This window comes from Trichosurus vulpecula, chromosome 5 (genome assembly GCF_011100635.1).
Source record: "Trichosurus vulpecula isolate mTriVul1 chromosome 5, mTriVul1.pri, whole genome shotgun sequence".
In the NCBI taxonomy this organism is placed as follows: domain Eukaryota; kingdom Metazoa; phylum Chordata; class Mammalia; order Diprotodontia; family Phalangeridae; genus Trichosurus; species Trichosurus vulpecula.
Window position 1 is genome coordinate 212589132 of NC_050577.1, and position 18528 is coordinate 212607659.

General features: G+C 36.7%; 1 protein-coding gene across 1 annotated transcript in view; it reads left to right on the top strand.

The window, feature by feature from the left end:
• SLC2A13 (solute carrier family 2 member 13) overlaps positions 1 to 18528 on the top strand; it is a 274941-nt gene that overhangs the window by 147701 nt on the left and 108712 nt on the right. The window contains exon 4 of the mRNA XM_036760016.1: positions 7543 to 7651. Coding sequence (XP_036615911.1) covers positions 7543 to 7651 — 109 coding nt within the window. The remainder of the gene's footprint in view (positions 1 to 7542; positions 7652 to 18528) is intronic.

Below are 18528 nucleotides of genomic sequence, written 5' to 3' on the forward strand. Positions count from 1 at the left end.
GATTACCCACTGGCCTCAAGCCCTTGCTCAGCACTCTCTGGGTCCAAAGGCGGGTCAGCCCTGCTCTCAGCAGTGCCTGCTGCTTCAGCTTCTTCTGCTTCGACTTTGTTTTCAGCATCGGCCACTGCTTTTGCTGCTGCTTGCTGTTGCTGCTGCTTGCTGTTGCTGCTGCTGTTGCTGCCACTGCTGTCACCACTGCTGCTTTTCCCGCCTTCACCACATCTCAATCTCCAAGCTGTGTTCTCTCTTTTTATACAGTTTCAGATGTCCTCAAATGTCATCTGAGCCACCAGAACTTAAGCTCCCATGATTGGCTCAGGTCTTAGAACTTCCCCTTAGGACCCTAGGGGCTTCATGACCACATCGGCTTAGCACCTAGTAATTAGCGGTTTGGGGCAAACTTAGGAGCAAAGATGTAATCAGACCTCCCTTAGTTGGCCCGACCTGGGGCCCCACCTTAAACCTATTCAAATGGGCAGGAAAGATCTTCTCATTTCCTGATTGCTTTAACAGAACCCATTCTGGGAAATAATTATTAACTTAATTTCTTTAGCTCTCTTGCTGTGCAGTAACTTTCAGCTACTTTGCAGTTCATTTGGAGGAGGGAGAATAGTGTTAGAAGAGCAGGGAAGTTGTTGAATCATCTTAGCAGTGGGACTGTAAATTGAGAGAAGACTAGTTGGACAAGCCAAAATTGCCCAAGGGGTGCGCAAAGTTTGTCATCTTTGCAGACTAATAGGAAAGAGCATACCTGTTTGCCTTAAAAACCTTGAATGTGGGGTATTTGAAGGGTGAGGATCCACTCAATACAAACTCAGTACAGCACAGTTAATGGCAGTAATAGCTGGGTCTCAGGAGCCAGGAAATTAAAAAGAGAGGTTCTAAAGGAATAACCTTTGGCTCAAGATTTTTTTTTTTCACAGATAGTATAGGTTAATTCTAGGGTAATTGTACATGGTCAAAAATGCTTAAAAATTTTGTATTCAAAAATTACACTTCAGTTTGTCCACAGAATTTATCAGTCCTCTTTCTTGAGGTGTACACCATTTTTCATCCTGAGTACTTCAGAATTATCTTGGATTATTGTATTGATCAGAGTAGCTAAGTTTTTCAAAGTCGATCATCATTACAATATTGCTGTTATTGTATGTAGTGATCTGGTTATGCTCATTTCACTTTACATCAGTTCGTATAGGTCTTCCTAGATTTTTCTGAAACCATTCTCTCATTTATTATACACAATAGTATTCCATCACAATCATATGCCACAACTTGTTCAGCCATTCTCCAGTTGGTGGCCATCCCCTCTATTTCTAATTCTTTGCAACCACAAAACAAAAGCTGCTATAAATGTTTTTGTACATGTAGGTCCTTTTCCTTTTCCTTTAATTTCTTTGGGATACAGACCTAGTTGTGCTATTGCTAGGTCAACACATATGCACAGTTTTATAGCCCCTTGGGTATAGTTCTAAATTGTTCTCCAGAATAGTTAGATCATTTCACAACTCCACCAGTAGTGCATTAGTGTTCCTATTTTCCTACATCTCCTCCAGCATCTGTAATTTCTTATAGGTGTGAAGTGGTATTTCAGAGTTATTTTAATTTGCCTTTCTCTAATCAATTGTAATTTAGAACATTTTTATATGACTATAGATAGCTTTGATTTATTCTGAAAACTGATTGTTCACATCATTTGAACAATTGGGGAATGGCCCTTATTTTTTATGAATTTGGCTTAGTTCCTTATATATTTGAGAAATAAACCCTTTATCAGAGAAAATTGCTGGAAAACTTTTTATTACTTCATTATGTGTAGCACCTTGTAGCAAAATGTAGTTTCCCTGATTATCTCTTTTAATTAGATCTGTTTTTGCTTTTGCTTTGTCTGAGATTATGCTTGCTATCCCTGCCTTTTTTTTACTTCAGCTGAAGCATAATAGATTCTTCTCCAGCCCCTTATTTTAACTCTGTGTGTGTCTTTTTGTTTCAAGCATATCTCCTATAAACAGCATGCCGTTGGATTCTATTTTCTAGTCCATTATGATTTAATTTTATGGGTGAGTTCATCTCATTCATATTCAATTATGATTACCCTCCATCCTATTTTCTTCCTTTTTATTCTTTCTCTCTTTTTACCATTTCCTCCTCACAAGTCTGTTTTGCTTCTGACTACTGCCTCTCTTAATCTGTCTTCCCTTTTATTACCTTTCCTCCTTTCTCTTATCCCCTTTCCCTCTTATTTCTCTGTTGGGTAAGATTGATTTCTATATGCAACTGAATGTGTATATATATTCTCTCTTTGAACCAGTTCTGATAAGAGTGAGTTACAAGCATTGCCCACTACCCTATCCCTATTCTCCCCTCCATTCCTTATACACTTCTTTTATGTGAGATGATTTTCCCCATTCTTCCTCTCCCTTTGCTCTTTTTCTAGTGCATCCCTCTTTCTTACCGTGTCATTTTCATCCTTTATTTCTTGGCCCAACATAATTGACTCACTCCCATGCCATTTTTCAGTGAAGATGCCTTCTCCCTGCTCTAAGAATGATAAAGTTTTGAGGAGTTAAATGTATCATCTTTCCACAGAGGAACGGCAACAGTTTTGCTTTATCAAATCCCTTGTGATTTCTCTTTCATTTATATCTTTTTGTGCTTCTTATTTGAATGTCAGATGTTCTATTCATCTCTGGTCTTTTCTTCAGAAATGCTTGGATATTTTCTATTTCATTAAATGTCATTTTTTTCCCTCACAGTATTATACTCAGTTTTGCTAAGTAGGTTATTCTTGGTTGTAATCTTAGCTCTTTTGCATTTTCCAATATCATATTCCAAGTTTTCTGCTTCTTTTATGTGGAAGCTGCTAAATCTTGTGTGATCCTGACTGTGGCTACACAATATTTGAATTGTTTTGTTTTGTTTTCTGGCTGCTTACAATATTTTCTCTTTGACCTGGGAGCTCTGGAATTTCCTGATAGTTTTCATTTTGGGATGTCTTTCAGGAAATGATCAGTGGATTTTTTCCATTTCTATTGGGAAGTTTTCCTAGACAGTTTTTCGATAGATGATATCTAAGCTCTTTTTTCATCATGGCTTTCAGGTAGTCCAATAATCCTTAAATTATCTCCCTTTGATCTATTTTTCAGGTCAGGTTTTTTTTAAATGAAATATTTCACATTTTTTCCTATTTTTTCATCCTTTTCACTTTGTTTTATTTTATTTTTTCTTCATGTCTTATGGAGTCATTATCTTCCATTTGCCCAAATCTAATTTTTAATGAATTATTTCCTTAGTGAGTTTTTGTATCCTTTTTCTATTTGGTTTATTCTGCTTTTTAAAGAGTTCTTTTTTTCAGTGACTTCTTATACCTCTTTTGCCATTTCACCAATTCTTTTTTTTTAAGATGTTATTTTCTTCAACATTTTTGTGACTCTTTTATGAGGCTGTTAATTCTCTTTTTTTGTGTCACTCTCATTTTTTAAATCAATTTTTCCTCTAACATTTTTATCTTTTTTCCCTCAACTCTTCCAGGAATTCTTGTTGGGCTTGTATCCAATTTACATTTTTCCTTTGATGTTTTACTTGTAGCTGTTTTCATGTTGTCTTCTTCTGACTTTGTATGTTGTTCTTCCCTTGCCACTATCATAGGTTTTTATGCTCAAGTTTTTTTTGTTGTTTGCTCATTTTTCCAGCTTATTTTTTTTAACTTTGAACTTTATATTAAAGTTGAACTTTGTTTATCTGGAGTTGAGGAGGCTGTGATGAATGAAATTTTTCTGAGAGACAGTTTCTGGGTAATTAATGATCAATTTATTAATTGTTGTTAGCAAATAATTAATAGATTGAGATCAGTTATTCCTCTTGACCACAAAAAGACTCTCCCTGGAGAATATGGAATGCTTAAAAGCCTTTGGTAAAGAGTATATCCCTGAGGGTGGAAATCAACTTTGATTGGTTAACAATCAATGAGTGGGTGGATGCATAATGAAGAGGTGGGGAAAAATGTCTTCAGCAACTGTTGCAGAGAATGTCACCTAATCAGGCCACTTCCTGCAGTCTGGACCAAAAAAATCCATCTCTACCCAGATCACTCTGGATGGTTTTCCCTTTCATAAGCTATGTCGGTCTAAGTTCTAATGAAACGTTCCAGTGACATGGACTTGTTTCCTAAGGGCAAAATCATGGACTGGATTGTCTGGATTTGTAAGGTTTTCTAGTGAGGGGGAGTCCTACCCAAGATCAAAAAGCACATACCTTGAGGATTTAGGCTATCTCATCTATCAGCAATGTCCTTCTGAGACTGGCTGAATAACCTATAGGGGCTAGTTTCTGAATGAAGATATAGTAAGGGAAAACCTTAATCTTAGTTTAACAATTGGTTATTAATATAAGAGAAAAATAAATCATTTTTCTCAGGTGTTGTCCCAAGCTTAAGGCTTTTTGGTGCTGCTGTTTTCAGAGCTAGTTCTGGAGGTCTGCAAGTTTTCAGTGCTTCCCATTCCAGAGTGTTACAGGATCCAATTTTATTTTGGGGTGAAGGCTCAGGTTGAATTTTCCCCTAATTCACCCTCATCTTCTTCTCATCTAGTCAATCCTACCTTTGTCATTCATCCCCCACATTGACACTTAGAAACTATATATTCCCAAATCTAATGATTTGAGTTCATCCAACAAGCTCAGAATGATGCACAAACGTATGCTGGGCTGAATGGTTTCCTTAAAGATAGTGCCATACTTTCCTATTTGTTTTTATATACAGGGTGTCCAAAAGTCTTAGTGTTATTTTAAGCTTCAGTAGCTGTGAAATTGTATTTAAATATTTTTATAGCTATTAAATAACATTTAAGCTTTGATGTGTACTGAAGTTTAAAATGGCACTAAGATTTTTGGGACACAGTGTAAGTAAAATATTTTAAAATCCCATAGCAGAATCTAAGCCCAAATCTTTAGTTTTGATGATTAGTCCTCTTAATTAGAATAGTGAGCCTTTAAGAATCACTGTGGGGGAGAAGAGGAAGGGGAGAACCCCAAGACATCTTTTTGGTAGTCACCATTTTCTAAGTCCATTTCTACTCTTTTTTTCACTATGGTTCACTAAGGACACACAAAGTCCTTAAAATAGCTGCAGGTTGCAGTGACATCTGGTTTCTTGAGGCGGTTCTTGTTATGAGCCCAAGGTCTTGGCCAGGATTGTGCGATACATTTATGTTTTTCATCTGTCCTTTTTCCCCCTTTGTTTTTTGTTTTAAAAGAATGAAATTTTAAGTTTTCAGTGCTTCCCAGGTGGTATTACCCTGGGTGAAGTGTGGTCATTGCTCTCTTGGTCTGTACTGGTCTTTACTCAGGAAGGGGCCCTCCTCATCTATACCCACAAATGCTAGCATTTGACCCTGGAACTCTGACCAGGGCCCCTGTTCCCTTGTGACTGACCACAAGCACTCTTCTCTGCCCTGGAACTGTGACTCAGAACTCTTTATGAACAGTATAATTTCCAGATAGTACTGGCTCTTGCTCTCAGTGCCAACAAAGGGTCCTATTCCATTTCTCTGCACTTCTCTGACCCTCTTACCATCTCTGAGGTACTGCTGCTACTTTTTCAACTGCCTTCAAGGCCCCCTACTGGAGCTTCTGCTGCCATTTGTACTCTGGGTCAGTCCCCTCTGCATGTCACAGAGCTCTCCTGCAGACCTCCTAAGTTGTCTTGGGCTGGAAAAATGTCTCATCCCTACCTTCTGTTGTCTCCAGAATTTATTTGATATGTTATTTTTAAAGTTGTTTGGAGGGGAATGTTGGAAGAGTTCATTTGGATAGCTGCCTTTACCCCACCACATTAGCCCACCTCCCTAATATGAGTTTTTAAAATGCAGGAAAATGATGTTCAGGTCTGTTCACAAAAACTTCCTGGGAAAAAATAATCAAGAGTACCAGTTCCCAGTATCACTGGGAACATCAGCTCCATCAAATGGATGATAAATCTAATGTTGTCACCTGTGCCTATTCTGAGTCCGTACTATCTGAATTAAAGTAAGAGGTCACATGACTCTTTCATTCAGAATATCCTAGAGCTAAATTTTATAGTAGAACTCATCTCATACCATTACCTGTCTGATATTCTTAGGTCTGCCAGCCAAAACCTCCCTTCCTTAGCCCCATCAGGAGAATAATGCCAAATCTTGGTTCTTTTTAAAATATGATGAAGACTTCTCTTTCATCTAGAAACTTAAGAACATGACTGAATAGGCCAAAGGATTTCTTTTCCTTGTCACCATGATGAAAAAAAGATAATTTCATCTTCTTTCTGTACCTTTATAAAAGCAAAACTCCTCCCAGTAATAAAACTTCTTGGCCCCCAAATCCTTCCTGGTGAAAGAGGAACCCAAACAATTTCTTTGGTTTTTTTTGGATCCTTTTGATCAGAAATATCATCTTGAATGATCCCGCATAAAGGAAGGATTAGGGAAAGCCAGAAAAGGATCAAGGGGGATTGTATAAAATAGTATTCCATTGTGGTTAGGCAAGTCCTCCTGAAGGGCAGATCCAAGAAACTGCTGAAGTGGAGGAACCCTTCCTCTTCTTGTGGGGTGGTATGGCTTCTAAAAGATAGGACATCCAAGAATAGTCATCTGGGACGTGATAACAAAGCTTTTGCTTTAAAAAGAAAATTCAGTGAATATTGTATTCAATATTAAACCTTATTTGGAGTAAAATGGGTACCTTATTAGAAATGGACCAGAAGTTACCAGGGAGCATGTAGGGAAGAAGAATGTGTTCTTTTATAGCTATATCATTAGCAAATTTGGTACCACTACAAATCTTTATTCTAAAAAGGTATCAACTGGTGTAAGGACAAATCTCTTGTCCTTAGGTGGAGGAAGAGAGTCTACATATCAAAGTTTCCAGTCAGAGGCAGGTTGAAAAATATGTGAGATCATGAGATTGTATCATACTGAATTTTCAAAAGGGGATGCTCTGACTAGCTCAAAGAGCATTGTTGGGCAGAAGTGGCTGCATAATCCTTGATCAAATGGATCAAGTAGTCCAATGTATCACTGTCCCCATGTCCAGATTGATGATTAATACAATCCCAATCTCTTCTGCTCTTATGAGAGCATCACCTTTGCTATTAAGTTTGGCAGAGAGAACATGATGTTTCCAATGGGCACCCAATTGGGGGGTAAATTTTTAAACATTAATAAGAAGTGGTAAACATAAAGTGATAAGTGTACCTCACTGAGAAATTAAAGAGTTACAATTTAGGGCTTTCAGATGCTTATAACTATGTAATTCTTCAAGGTTTCCATGAAATTCTTTTCCTAAATTCTCTCATATTGATTTTATTTCTATTGAGTTTATCCCTAAGAACGTTCAGGTTCAATTAGATAAATACCAACAATTCTGGAAAAGTACATTACTACTCAGAAATACCTAAACAAAATTAAGTCATCTGAATTTATTGAAATTTAGGGGAAGTTATTTTAGTGTAGGCAATTAATATGGGAATGAAATAATAATACCTCTTTCTGTGTTTATTTCTTTGTTTTTAAGCTGGACCTGTGATCTACAGAATGCTGACTTACCCTCCAACTCGCCGAGCTTTAATTGTGGGTTGTGGCCTACAAATGTTCCAACAGTTATCGGGCATTAACACCATCATGTATGTATTAATTTCTAGCTTTATAATGGAATCGTTGTTGATTTGGGGGTTTTTCAATTTTTTTTGTTTTTGTTTTTGGCAGGGCAATTGGGGTTAAGTGACTTGCCCAAGGTCACACAGCTAGTACATGTGTCAAGTGTCTGAGGCCGGATTTGAACTCAGGTCCTCCTGACTCCAGGACCAGTACTCTACTCACTGTGCCACCTAGCTACCCCTCAATATTAAAAATTATATGAATGAGTTTTTATAAGTAAATATCCTAGAGAATTATGAAATTACTATTATATGCTGACTACATTGGCTTATTCATTTAAGTTTGTATTCTTGGCTGCTAACATTGATTGTTATAAAGTAAAAATGGTAGTCCAGAATTTATAGAGGGAAAGGGTACACATAGTCTGCTTCTTGTGTAGACAGAGAGACAAAGTCAGAGAGTGTAATCCCAACACATGATGACCTTATCACAACACCTTTTTAGTAGTTTCAATTTGTGATGCAGAGAGAACAATAGGGGCCACAAAACCTGGGTTCTAATTCTGATTCTGCCACTTTTACTAGCTTTATAGCCCTAACTAGCCAACTTCTCTGCATCTTTTTTAAATTCAATTTTATTTCATTTTCAGTTCCAAATTCTTTCCCTCTCATCTCCTGTTCCCTAACCATTGAGAAAGTATAAAAAAAATTTTTTTTACTAATCTAAAGAGTCAAGCAAAGCAAATTCCTCTACTAGTTGTGGCCTGAAGAAAAAAAATGCTTCATTCTGAATCCAATACCTCTCCATCTATAGGCAGATAGCATTTTCCTTCGAGTCCTCTAGAATTGTGGTTGGTCATTGTGTTAATAATAGTTCCCAAGTGTTTCAAAGGTGTTTGTCTTTACAGGATTGCTGTATAAATATTCTCCTGTTTCTAATCACTTCATTTGCTTCCGTTCACACAAGTCTTCCCAGGTTTCTCTGAAACTATTCCCTTCATCTGTTCTATTAGCATAACAATAATATTCTATCACATTCATAAAGCATAACTATTCCGCTGTTTCACCAGTTGACAAGTACCCTCTCAATTTCCGATTCTTTATCACCACGAAAGTAGTTGCTATAAATATTTTTGTATGTAAGGAGGCCCTTTCCTCCTTCTATGATCTCTCTGGGGTATAGTCCTAATAGTGGTATCATTGGATGAAAAGGGTATACACAGTTCATTAGGGACATAGTTCCAAATTGCTTCCTAGAATGGCCAGATCCAGCAGAAGTGCATTAATGTACTTGTTCTCTTATAGCCCTTTCAGAATTTGTCGTTTTCCTTTTTGTCAACTTAGCCAATTTAATGGGTGTGAGTTAGCACCTTGTTCATATAGCTAGTGATAGCTTGGATTTCTTCTTCTGAAAACTGCCTATATTCTTTAATAATTTACCAATTGGGGGATGTCTCTTATTCTTTTAAATTTTATCCAGTTCCCTCTATGTCATAGAAATATGCCCTTTAGGGCGGAGACAAGATAGCGGAGTAGAAGCAGGGACCTGCTTGAGCTCTCCCCCCATATCCCTCAAAATACTTGTAAAAATAACTCTAAACAAATTGTAAAGCAGAAGAAGCCACAAAATGACAGACTGAAGCAAATTTCCAGCCTAAGACAATCTGGAAGGTTGAAAGGAAGCATCTATCACACTGGGCTGTCAGTGGAACACAGTCCAGCATGGGCCATGCTGTCACAGATGGGGCTGAAGCAGGCCTTAGGGGACTGAGTCACCAGCAGCTATGGGGATTTCCAGACTCCTTAACCCAAAAATGCCAAAGACAGATTCAAAGGTCAATAGGAAACATCTCTCACCTGGGTGAGAGAGGACCATGGTCCAGCCCCTGCCCTAGTCTTAGCCTCAGCCCTAGGGTGATGGCAACCACTGCTACAGCACTGGCTGCTTCTGGAGTTCTTAGCCAACAGATGATGGGGGAATTGAGTCACTGATCTGGGCCACAGTCCTGGGTGGCAGTCCTGGGGTGAGGAGGAGCGCTGGTGTGGTGGAGCTTGTGGTAGCAGTGGAGAGGGAATCTTCCTCACAGTTCCAAGGAAGAAAAGAATGTTTGGGGTTGCTCACAGACAAGAGCACAGGCCAGGAGGGGAGTAAACAACTCTCCTTTGATCATACCATTTTGGAAGAACTGAAAATTTACAGGTCCCTAGAAATATCTCTGAAAACAGCTGCACAAAATCCCTAAAGTTTGGGGTAGTACACCTTCCACTCAACAAAGATCTCAAAAGTCAAGTAATTGGCTGGAAAAATGAGCAAATGGGAAAAATAAGACTACAGAATCTTACTTTCTTAGTGAAAAGGTTTTTACTTATGTCCTTGGTGACAAGGAAGATCAAGACATACAACCGGAAGAAGACAACAAAGTCAAAGGTCCTGCATCCATAGCCTCCAAGAAAAATAGGAATTGGTCTCAGGCCATGGAAGAGCTCAACAAGGATTTGGAAAATCAAGTAAGCAGAGGATTAATTGGGAAGAGAAATGAGGGTGATGCAAGAAAATCATGAAAAACAAGTCGTATTTGCCATGACCCAAATGGCAAAAGAGGTCCAAAAAGCCAATGAGGAGAAGAATGCCTTAAAAAGCCAAATTGGCCAAATGGAAAAAGAAGTCCAAAAGCTCACTGAAGAAAACAATTACTTAAAAATTAGAATGGAGCAAACGGAAGCTAATGACTCTATGAGAAATCAAGAAATTATAAAACAGGGGGCAACTAGGTGGCGCAATGAGTAGAGCACTGGCCCTGGAGTCAGGAGGACCTGAGTTCAAATCTAGCCTCAGATATTTGACACATGTACTAGCTGTGTGACCTTGGGCAAGTCACTTAACCCCAATTGCCCTGCCCCCCCCCAAAAAGAAATTATAAAACAAAACCAAAAGAATGGAAAAATAGAAGACAATGTGAAATATCTCACTGGAAAAACAACTGACCTGGATAATAGATCTAGGACAGATAATTTAAAAATCACTGGACTACCACAAAGCCAGGATTAAAAAAGAGCCTACACATCATCTTTCAAGAAATTATCAAGGAAAATTGCCCTGATATTCTTGAACCAGAGGGTAAAATAGAAATGGAAAGAATCCACTGATCACCTCCTGAAAGAGATCCCAAAAGGAAAACTCTTATTGGTAATTAAGGTGGGATTTTTTTTTACTGTTTTGGAATGCTAAATTAATTGTCTTTGATTGAGCCTTACTGGGTGCAAAGCCCCAGGCCCACACCCTTTTACTAACTAGGTGCTAAGCTCCATGCACACACCCTTTTGCTAACTAGGTATAAATCCTTCGAGCCCTGAACAGAGTATAAAAACTCAAAGGTTAGCATTTTCTCTGGGGCTGTCACTCATGGAAGAGTGTTGATGTGGACACATCGGGCAGGCATTGTTAAGAACTCTCCAGCTTGTCAGCCCAGATGTTGATGCTTTTCTGGTAACTGTGAACTGTGATTTGGTAATGCATGTTTGTAATTTGTACTTGCTCTGAATTTCAAGGTGCTAGCTTTTCCTCCTGAACTAAGTGAATGATATTTGTATGTTGGATTAAAGTAATATTATTAACCCCTTAATGTTACTTTCCTTAGTAAAGCAGATAAAAGAACCTGTGCTGGCAGCTTTTGTTGCTTGTCTTGTTGGGTCTTACACCCCCACAGCAGCTGCTAGCAAGATTGTTGCTACACCAGGTCAAAGAGAAAATATTGTAAGAAGCCAGAAAGAAGCAATTCAAGTATTGTGGAACCACAATAAGGATAACACAAGATTTAGCAGCTCCCACATTAAAGAGATTGGAGGGCTTGAAATATGATATTCCAGAGTGCAAAGGAGGTAGGATTAAAATCAAAAACCATCTACCCAGCAAAACTGAGTATAATACTTTAGGGGAAAAATGGATTTTCAATGAAATAGAGGACTTTAAGGCATTCTTGTTGAAAAGACCAGAGGTGAACAGAAAATGTGACTTTCAAATACAAGATTCAAGAGAAGTAACATGAGAGAAAAACCACAAGGGACTTATTAAAGTTGAACTGCTTACATTCCTACATAGAAAGAAGATATTTATAATTCATGAGACCTTTCTCAGTATTAGAGTAGTTGGAAGGAATATACACAAACACACACACACACCCTCTTATACATATATATGTATGTATGTATGTACATATATGCACATACATACTATATATACACACATATAAATATACACATACATATAGCATATATATTGTGTACATATAGTGTATATATCTATATATTGTGTACAAATATATATATACACACATACATACATATATGTATGTATATATGTAATATATAAAGTATAGACACATAGATATCTATATCTATCTGTTGACAGGGAATAGGGTGAGCTGATATGAAGGGACAACATCTAAAAAATAAAATTAAGTGTTGAGAGGAATGTACTTGGAGAAAGAAAAAGGGAGAGGTAGAATGTAGTAAATCATCTAATGTAAAAGAGGCAAGAAAGCTTTTACAGTGGTGAGGAAGAGGGGATAGATGATAGGGAATAAGTCAGCCTTATTCTCATCGGATTTGGCTTAAGGAGGGAACAACATACACACTCAATTGGGTATGGCAAGGGGGAAGGAGGGATAATAGAAGGGACAGCAGATTGAGGAAAGGGTGATCAGAAGCAAACACTTTTATGGAAGGACAAGTCAAGGGAGAGAATAGAATAATTGGAGGATGGGCAGGATAGAGGGAAATATAATTAGTCTTTCACAACATGACTGTTATGGAAGTGTTTTGCATGACTACACATGTGTAACCAATATAAAATTGCTTCAGACACTTAGCACACTTACTAGCTTTGTGACCTTGGGCAGGTCACTTAACCCCAATTGCCCTGCCTCCCCACCTCAAAAAAAAAGAAGCAAACAATCCCTCTGGAAGAAGTGATAATTTAATTTTTTATTTGCCTTTGCGTATTCCTTCAGTTTGTCTTTATTGTCTTATTGCTATATCTAGTATTTCTAGCACTATATTGAATAATAATGGCAGTAGTGGACATTCTTGCTTTATCTCTGATCTTACTGGAAAGGGTTTACCATATGCCTATTATAGATAATACTGTTTGTTTAAATAGATACTGCTTATCAGTTTTAAGAAAGTTCCATTTATGCTTTCCAGTGTTGTTTTCTAAACAGGAATTGCCCTTGTATCTTGTCAAAGAGTTTTCCTGCATTTGTTTATATAGTCTTCGGTATTGCTGAGGTTAGCTAAGTTTTGCACAGTTGATCATAATAAAATATTGCTGTTACCGTATACAATGTTCTCCTCATTCTGCTCACATAACTTTGCTTCAGTTCATATAAGTTTTTCCAGTTTTTTCTGAAATCATACTACTCATCATTTCTTATAGCACAATATTACAATATAGCTAGTGTGCCTGTTTTCCATGGCTCTTCCAAAAATTAAAATTTTCTTTTTTTGGTTAACTTTATCTATTTGATAGTGTAAGGTAGAACTTCATAGTTGCTTTAGTTTGTATTTATCCAATTATTAGTAATTTGGAGCACTTTTTCATATGATTATTGATAGCTTGTATTTCTTCCCTTGAAAACTGTTTGTATCATTTTACCATTTATTTATTTATTGGGGATTAGCTCTCGATCTTATAAATTTGAGATGTTTTCTTTTATCTTGTATATGATGTATTTTTTCAGAGAAAATTTTCCCCCAGGCATATATTTTCTGTCTGTTTTTACGTGCATTTATTTTGTTTGTACAAAATTCAAAACATTTAATAATAATAATTAACATTTTTATAGTGCTTGCTACATGCCAAGTGCTGTGCTAAGCACTTTGCAAATATTCTATGAGCTAAGTTGTTTGGCCATGAACTTTTCCACAACCCATAGATCTGATTGGTATTTCTTCCTTGCTTCTCTAATTTGTTGATGATATCAGCCTTTATAGCTAAGTCATGAATCCTTTTGGAGCTTATTGTGATGTGTACAGTGTGTTAATTATCTATGTTTAACTTTTGACAGGCTGTGTTCCAGTTTTCCCATTAGCTTTTGGTCAGATACTGGGTTGTTGTCCCAGTAACTGTAGTCATTGGGTTTTTTGAACACTAAGGTACTGTGTATATTTGTTACAATATGTTTTATAACTAATCTCTTCCCCTGATCAATCTTTCAGTATGTCAAAGAGTACCAGCTCATTTTGATGATCCTCACTTTGTGGGTAATGGTGACTTTGGTAAGGGTATAAACTCATTTCTTTTTTTTTAAAGGTTTATTTTCTCTGTTTTTCTTAATTAGCAAGATTTTAAAAAATGGTCCCTCCCACCCACTCTTATTGAGGAAAACAAAACAAAATCTTCAGTACATAGCTGCATAATAGCAAAACAACATTAGCCATGCCAGAAAATAAATGTCTCTTTCTGCATTTTAAGTTCATTTCTCTAAATGGGTGAGTGGCATGTTTCATCTTCATTTTTTAACTTTTAGTTTATCATTACATTTATCAAAATTCTAAAGTCTTTCAAACTTACCTTTATAATGTCATCATTTTATAAATTATTCTATTTCTGCTCAACCTGGTGTGATTCAGTTAATATAGATCTTCATAGTTTCCTCTTAAAAATGTCATCATATGCCGCAATAAGAAGGTATCTCCTTAGTTTCTAATTTATTTACCAGGAAGGGAGTTGTTATAAATATACTTGGGTGTGTGGATATGTACTTTTTTCCTTTTTCTTTTCTAGTTGGTCAAAGGTTGGTTACTTTCTGGTCATAGTTCCAAATTGCTTTCCAGAACAGCCAGACCAGTTTATCAACGGTGATAGTTGTGTGACCTTGGGCAAAGTTTTTAAACCTCTCTATACTCAGTTTCATCACCTGTAAAATGAAGAACATAAGTCTAGAAGGAACTAGGTAAGGATATTGAGGCCCAGGAAGGTTAAGTCAGTTCAACTAGTATTTATATGTTTCCTATATATAAAATACTGTGCTAATCACTAGATATACACATACAAGCAGAAAGAGAAACAGTTCCTTTCCTCAAGCATCTTTCATTACAATCGGGGAATAACTCTTAAAAGAAGTTGAAAAAATGAGTAGGGAGACATGTTGGGGGATAGAGGCTTCCTTTGGGTGTGTTAGAGGAAGTTTGGAGTTCTGCCTGGAGAGGAATAAGATGTCACTGACGGGCTGCCTTCCTTAAGTGGAGGTTCTGGGAAGAGTTACCCAATGCAGAGGTTCCCAAAGTTATTTGGCCTACTGCCCTCTTTTAAAAAAAATTACTCATTGTCACCCCCACCCCCCAAAATCTACTTTCTTTAACCCTTTAATGGTCTTAAAAATGCATTGTTTAAAAAATATATTTTTAAAAATGGCACATCTTAAATTTAAACATTTATTGTAAATTTTGGCTTTTTTCCTGCATTGAAATTTTGATGACACAATATTGTGTCATGTAACCATAAACAAATCATTACACATGCATATTCCTGTTGATGCATGCTGGACTTCCTGACAATGTGCTACATGCTCTCCTGCCAATTCTTAATTGTTGAGACCTGTCAGCAGACTTGGTCACTGATTGGTTGTAACATCATTTTGTGTGTTTATTTGGAAAATAATGTAATCACTATAACTTTAACTATGTTATACAACAGATGAAACATGTATGAATGGTTTCTCAAAATTTTCTTCTCTTCTTTCTTATGCTTTCACCACCCCCTATTTTCATTCGGTGCCCCCCAATTGCACCCGAGTCTACTACCACACCCATGGATTGTTCTAGCACCCCTCAATGGGTGTTATCACCCACTTTGGGAACCTGTGATTAGAGGGAGAAGACCCAGGACAGTGAATTCAAGGGCTTGTGTGAGACTTCAGAATGAAGAACTAGGGCATGCTGAGGCTTCAAGATGGTAGAAGAAGTCTGGAGTGTTAAGTGACTTGCTAAAGGTCAACATCTTTGTCACGTTGTCTAAAGCAGGATCCAAACCTAAGACATCTAATTTTAATTCTGTACTTTTACAAGTGAACTAAGCAGCTTCACTGGGATGTGGCAAGCTACATTCTTTTTTTTTTTAATTTACTTTTTTTTTTTATTTTTAGTTTACAACACTCAGTTCCATAAGTTTTTGAGTTCCAAATTTTCTTTCTCTCCCTCTCCTCCTCCCTCCCCCCAAGATGGCATGTAATCCAACATAGGTTCTACATATACTATCGCATTAAACTTATTTACATAATAGTCAGCTTGTAAAGAAGAATCATAACCAATGGAATGAATCATGAGAAAGAAGAAACAAAACCAAAAAAGAAAGGCTGTGGGGGAAGAGAGGAAATAGTTTGCTTCAATCTGCATTCAGACTCCATAATTCTTTCTCTAGATGTGCATAGCTTTTTCCATCATGAGTCTTTTTGAGCTGTCTTTGAACCTTGCATTGATGAGAAGAGCCAAGTATATCAAAGTTAGTCCTTACAGATACCATGTGTATGTAATTGTGTATAATGTTCTCCTGGCTTCACTCCCTCACTCAGCATCAGTTCATGTAAGTCTTTCCAGGTTATTATGAAGTCTATCTGCTCCTCATTTCTTATAGCACAATAGTATTCCATTACATTCATATACCGCAATTTATTTAGTCATTCCCCAATTGATGGGCATCCCCTTGATTTCCAATTCTTTTCCACCACAAAAAGAGCTGTTATAAATACTTTTGTACATACTGGTTCATTTCCCACTTGTGTGATCACTTTGGGATATAGCCCTAGAAGTGGTATTGCTGGGTCAAAGGGTATGCACATTTTTATGGCCCTTTGGGCATGGTTCCAAATTGCTCTCCAGAATGGCTGGATCAGTTAACTCCACCAACAATGTAGCAATGTTCCAATTTTTCCACATCCTGTTCAGCATTTATGATTTTCCTGTTTTGTCATGTTAGCCAATCTGAGAGGAGAGATGTGGTACCTATGAGTTGTTTTGATTTGTATTTCTCTAATCAATGGCAAGCTATATTCTTATAGTCTTCCTTTATGAGATAGTATATAGGCCCATAGTTATCCATGCACTAGACTTACTGTAAGAATGAACTGATATTCATAAATATACTTCCCAGATTAAAATGTATGTCAATAAAATATTATTTTATTTTTCTGATTCGCATACACATGATACAAACTCATTCTAACAGTTTAGCTCTTATTGCCTAAGTACATTGCAACAGTCTGTACTCGGGTTATAAATCTCTTGATAATCAGGAAAATGCCTATATATGCATATGTGTATATATGTATGTATGTTATACATATGTGTATATATACACACATATGTTGATTGCCAATAAATTGTTTTAGTCTCCAGTTTTATTACACATCCAACTAGTTGCTATTACCTCCAGTTTTATTACATATCCAACTAGTTGTCCCTCCCATCTGCCTTCCCTTCTATCACACCTCCTTGTCCCTTCTCTTATCCTCTTCCTTTCTATATGTATACATATATTATGTGTATATATTTATGTGTGTTATACATATATATATATATACAAATACATATATACACATATATGGATTGTCAGTAAATTGTTTTATTCTCCAGTTTTATTACACATCCAGCTAGTTGTCACTAGCTCTCACGTGGAATCATTTAACTTTATAGATATATGCTGTTGTTCTACCATATTCTATTATTATTATTATTATTTTCAAGTATATATCTTAATATTCCTACTAGCCTGTCAGCTCCATGAGGACAGAGACTACATTTTGCATTTGTTTTTTATATCTTCCTTCCTTTCTTTCCACTCCTCAGTTCTATGCCTAAAGTAGTGTTCCATATTTAGTAGGTATTTAATCAGTGTTAGTTAAAGCCAGGTGTGGTGGTTAGAGGCTGGTAGATATCTTAAACCTAGGGATTTGAAGCTGCAGTGGGCTAAGACAGTAAATTGTCTACTTGAAAAATAAGTAAACAGAAGAAATCACTAACAATTTAGAAAAGTGCTTTTATATATTCATATATATGTGTGTGTGTTATGTATATTATATATATGTATATATAATAGACCTACAGTCACTATATTTGTGCTATAGGCACAAAAAAAAGAGAATTAACTGCACATCATCTGGCCCCTCCCTCCACCAAATAAAAAACAAAAAAACACAAACCTTGACCTGGGAAACAGTCAGAGAGAGAAAATATAAGAATCATCACATTGGCTGAAGAAGATCTTGACCCACATAAACAAAACCTACATAAAAATATCTCAAGAAATCATGAAAGAAAACTGTTGAGATCCAAGAACTGAAGGATAAAGTAAACATAGAAATAATATGCCAATAATTTCTTTTTTTAAATTTCTTTTTTATTATTTATTTAATATTTTTAGTTTTCAGCATTGATTTCCACAAGATTTTGAATTACAAATTTTCTCCCCATTTCTACCCTCCCCCCACTCCAAGATGGCATCTATTCTGATGGCCCCATTCCCCTGTCAGCCCTCCCTTTTGTCACCCCACTCCCTCCATCCCCTTTTTCCTTACTTTCTTGTAGGACAAGATAGATTTCTATGCCAATAATTTCTTGAAAGAAACCACAAAAAGAAAATTCTCAGGAATATTGTAGCTAAAATCCAGAGCTTTCAGCTTGAGAGGAAAATACTGCAAGCTTCTAGAGAGTTCATGTATTAAGAAGCCCCAGCCAAGATCACAGAAGACCTGGAAGCTGCCACTTTAAAAGTATAGAGAGTTTGAAGACTGTTACAACAAAGAGTAACTTACTGAGGAAACCTGACTATTTTATTTCAGGGAAAGAATGGATTTTTAACCAAATAAAGGACTTTCAAGTATTCCTGATGAAGACATCAGAACTGAGTT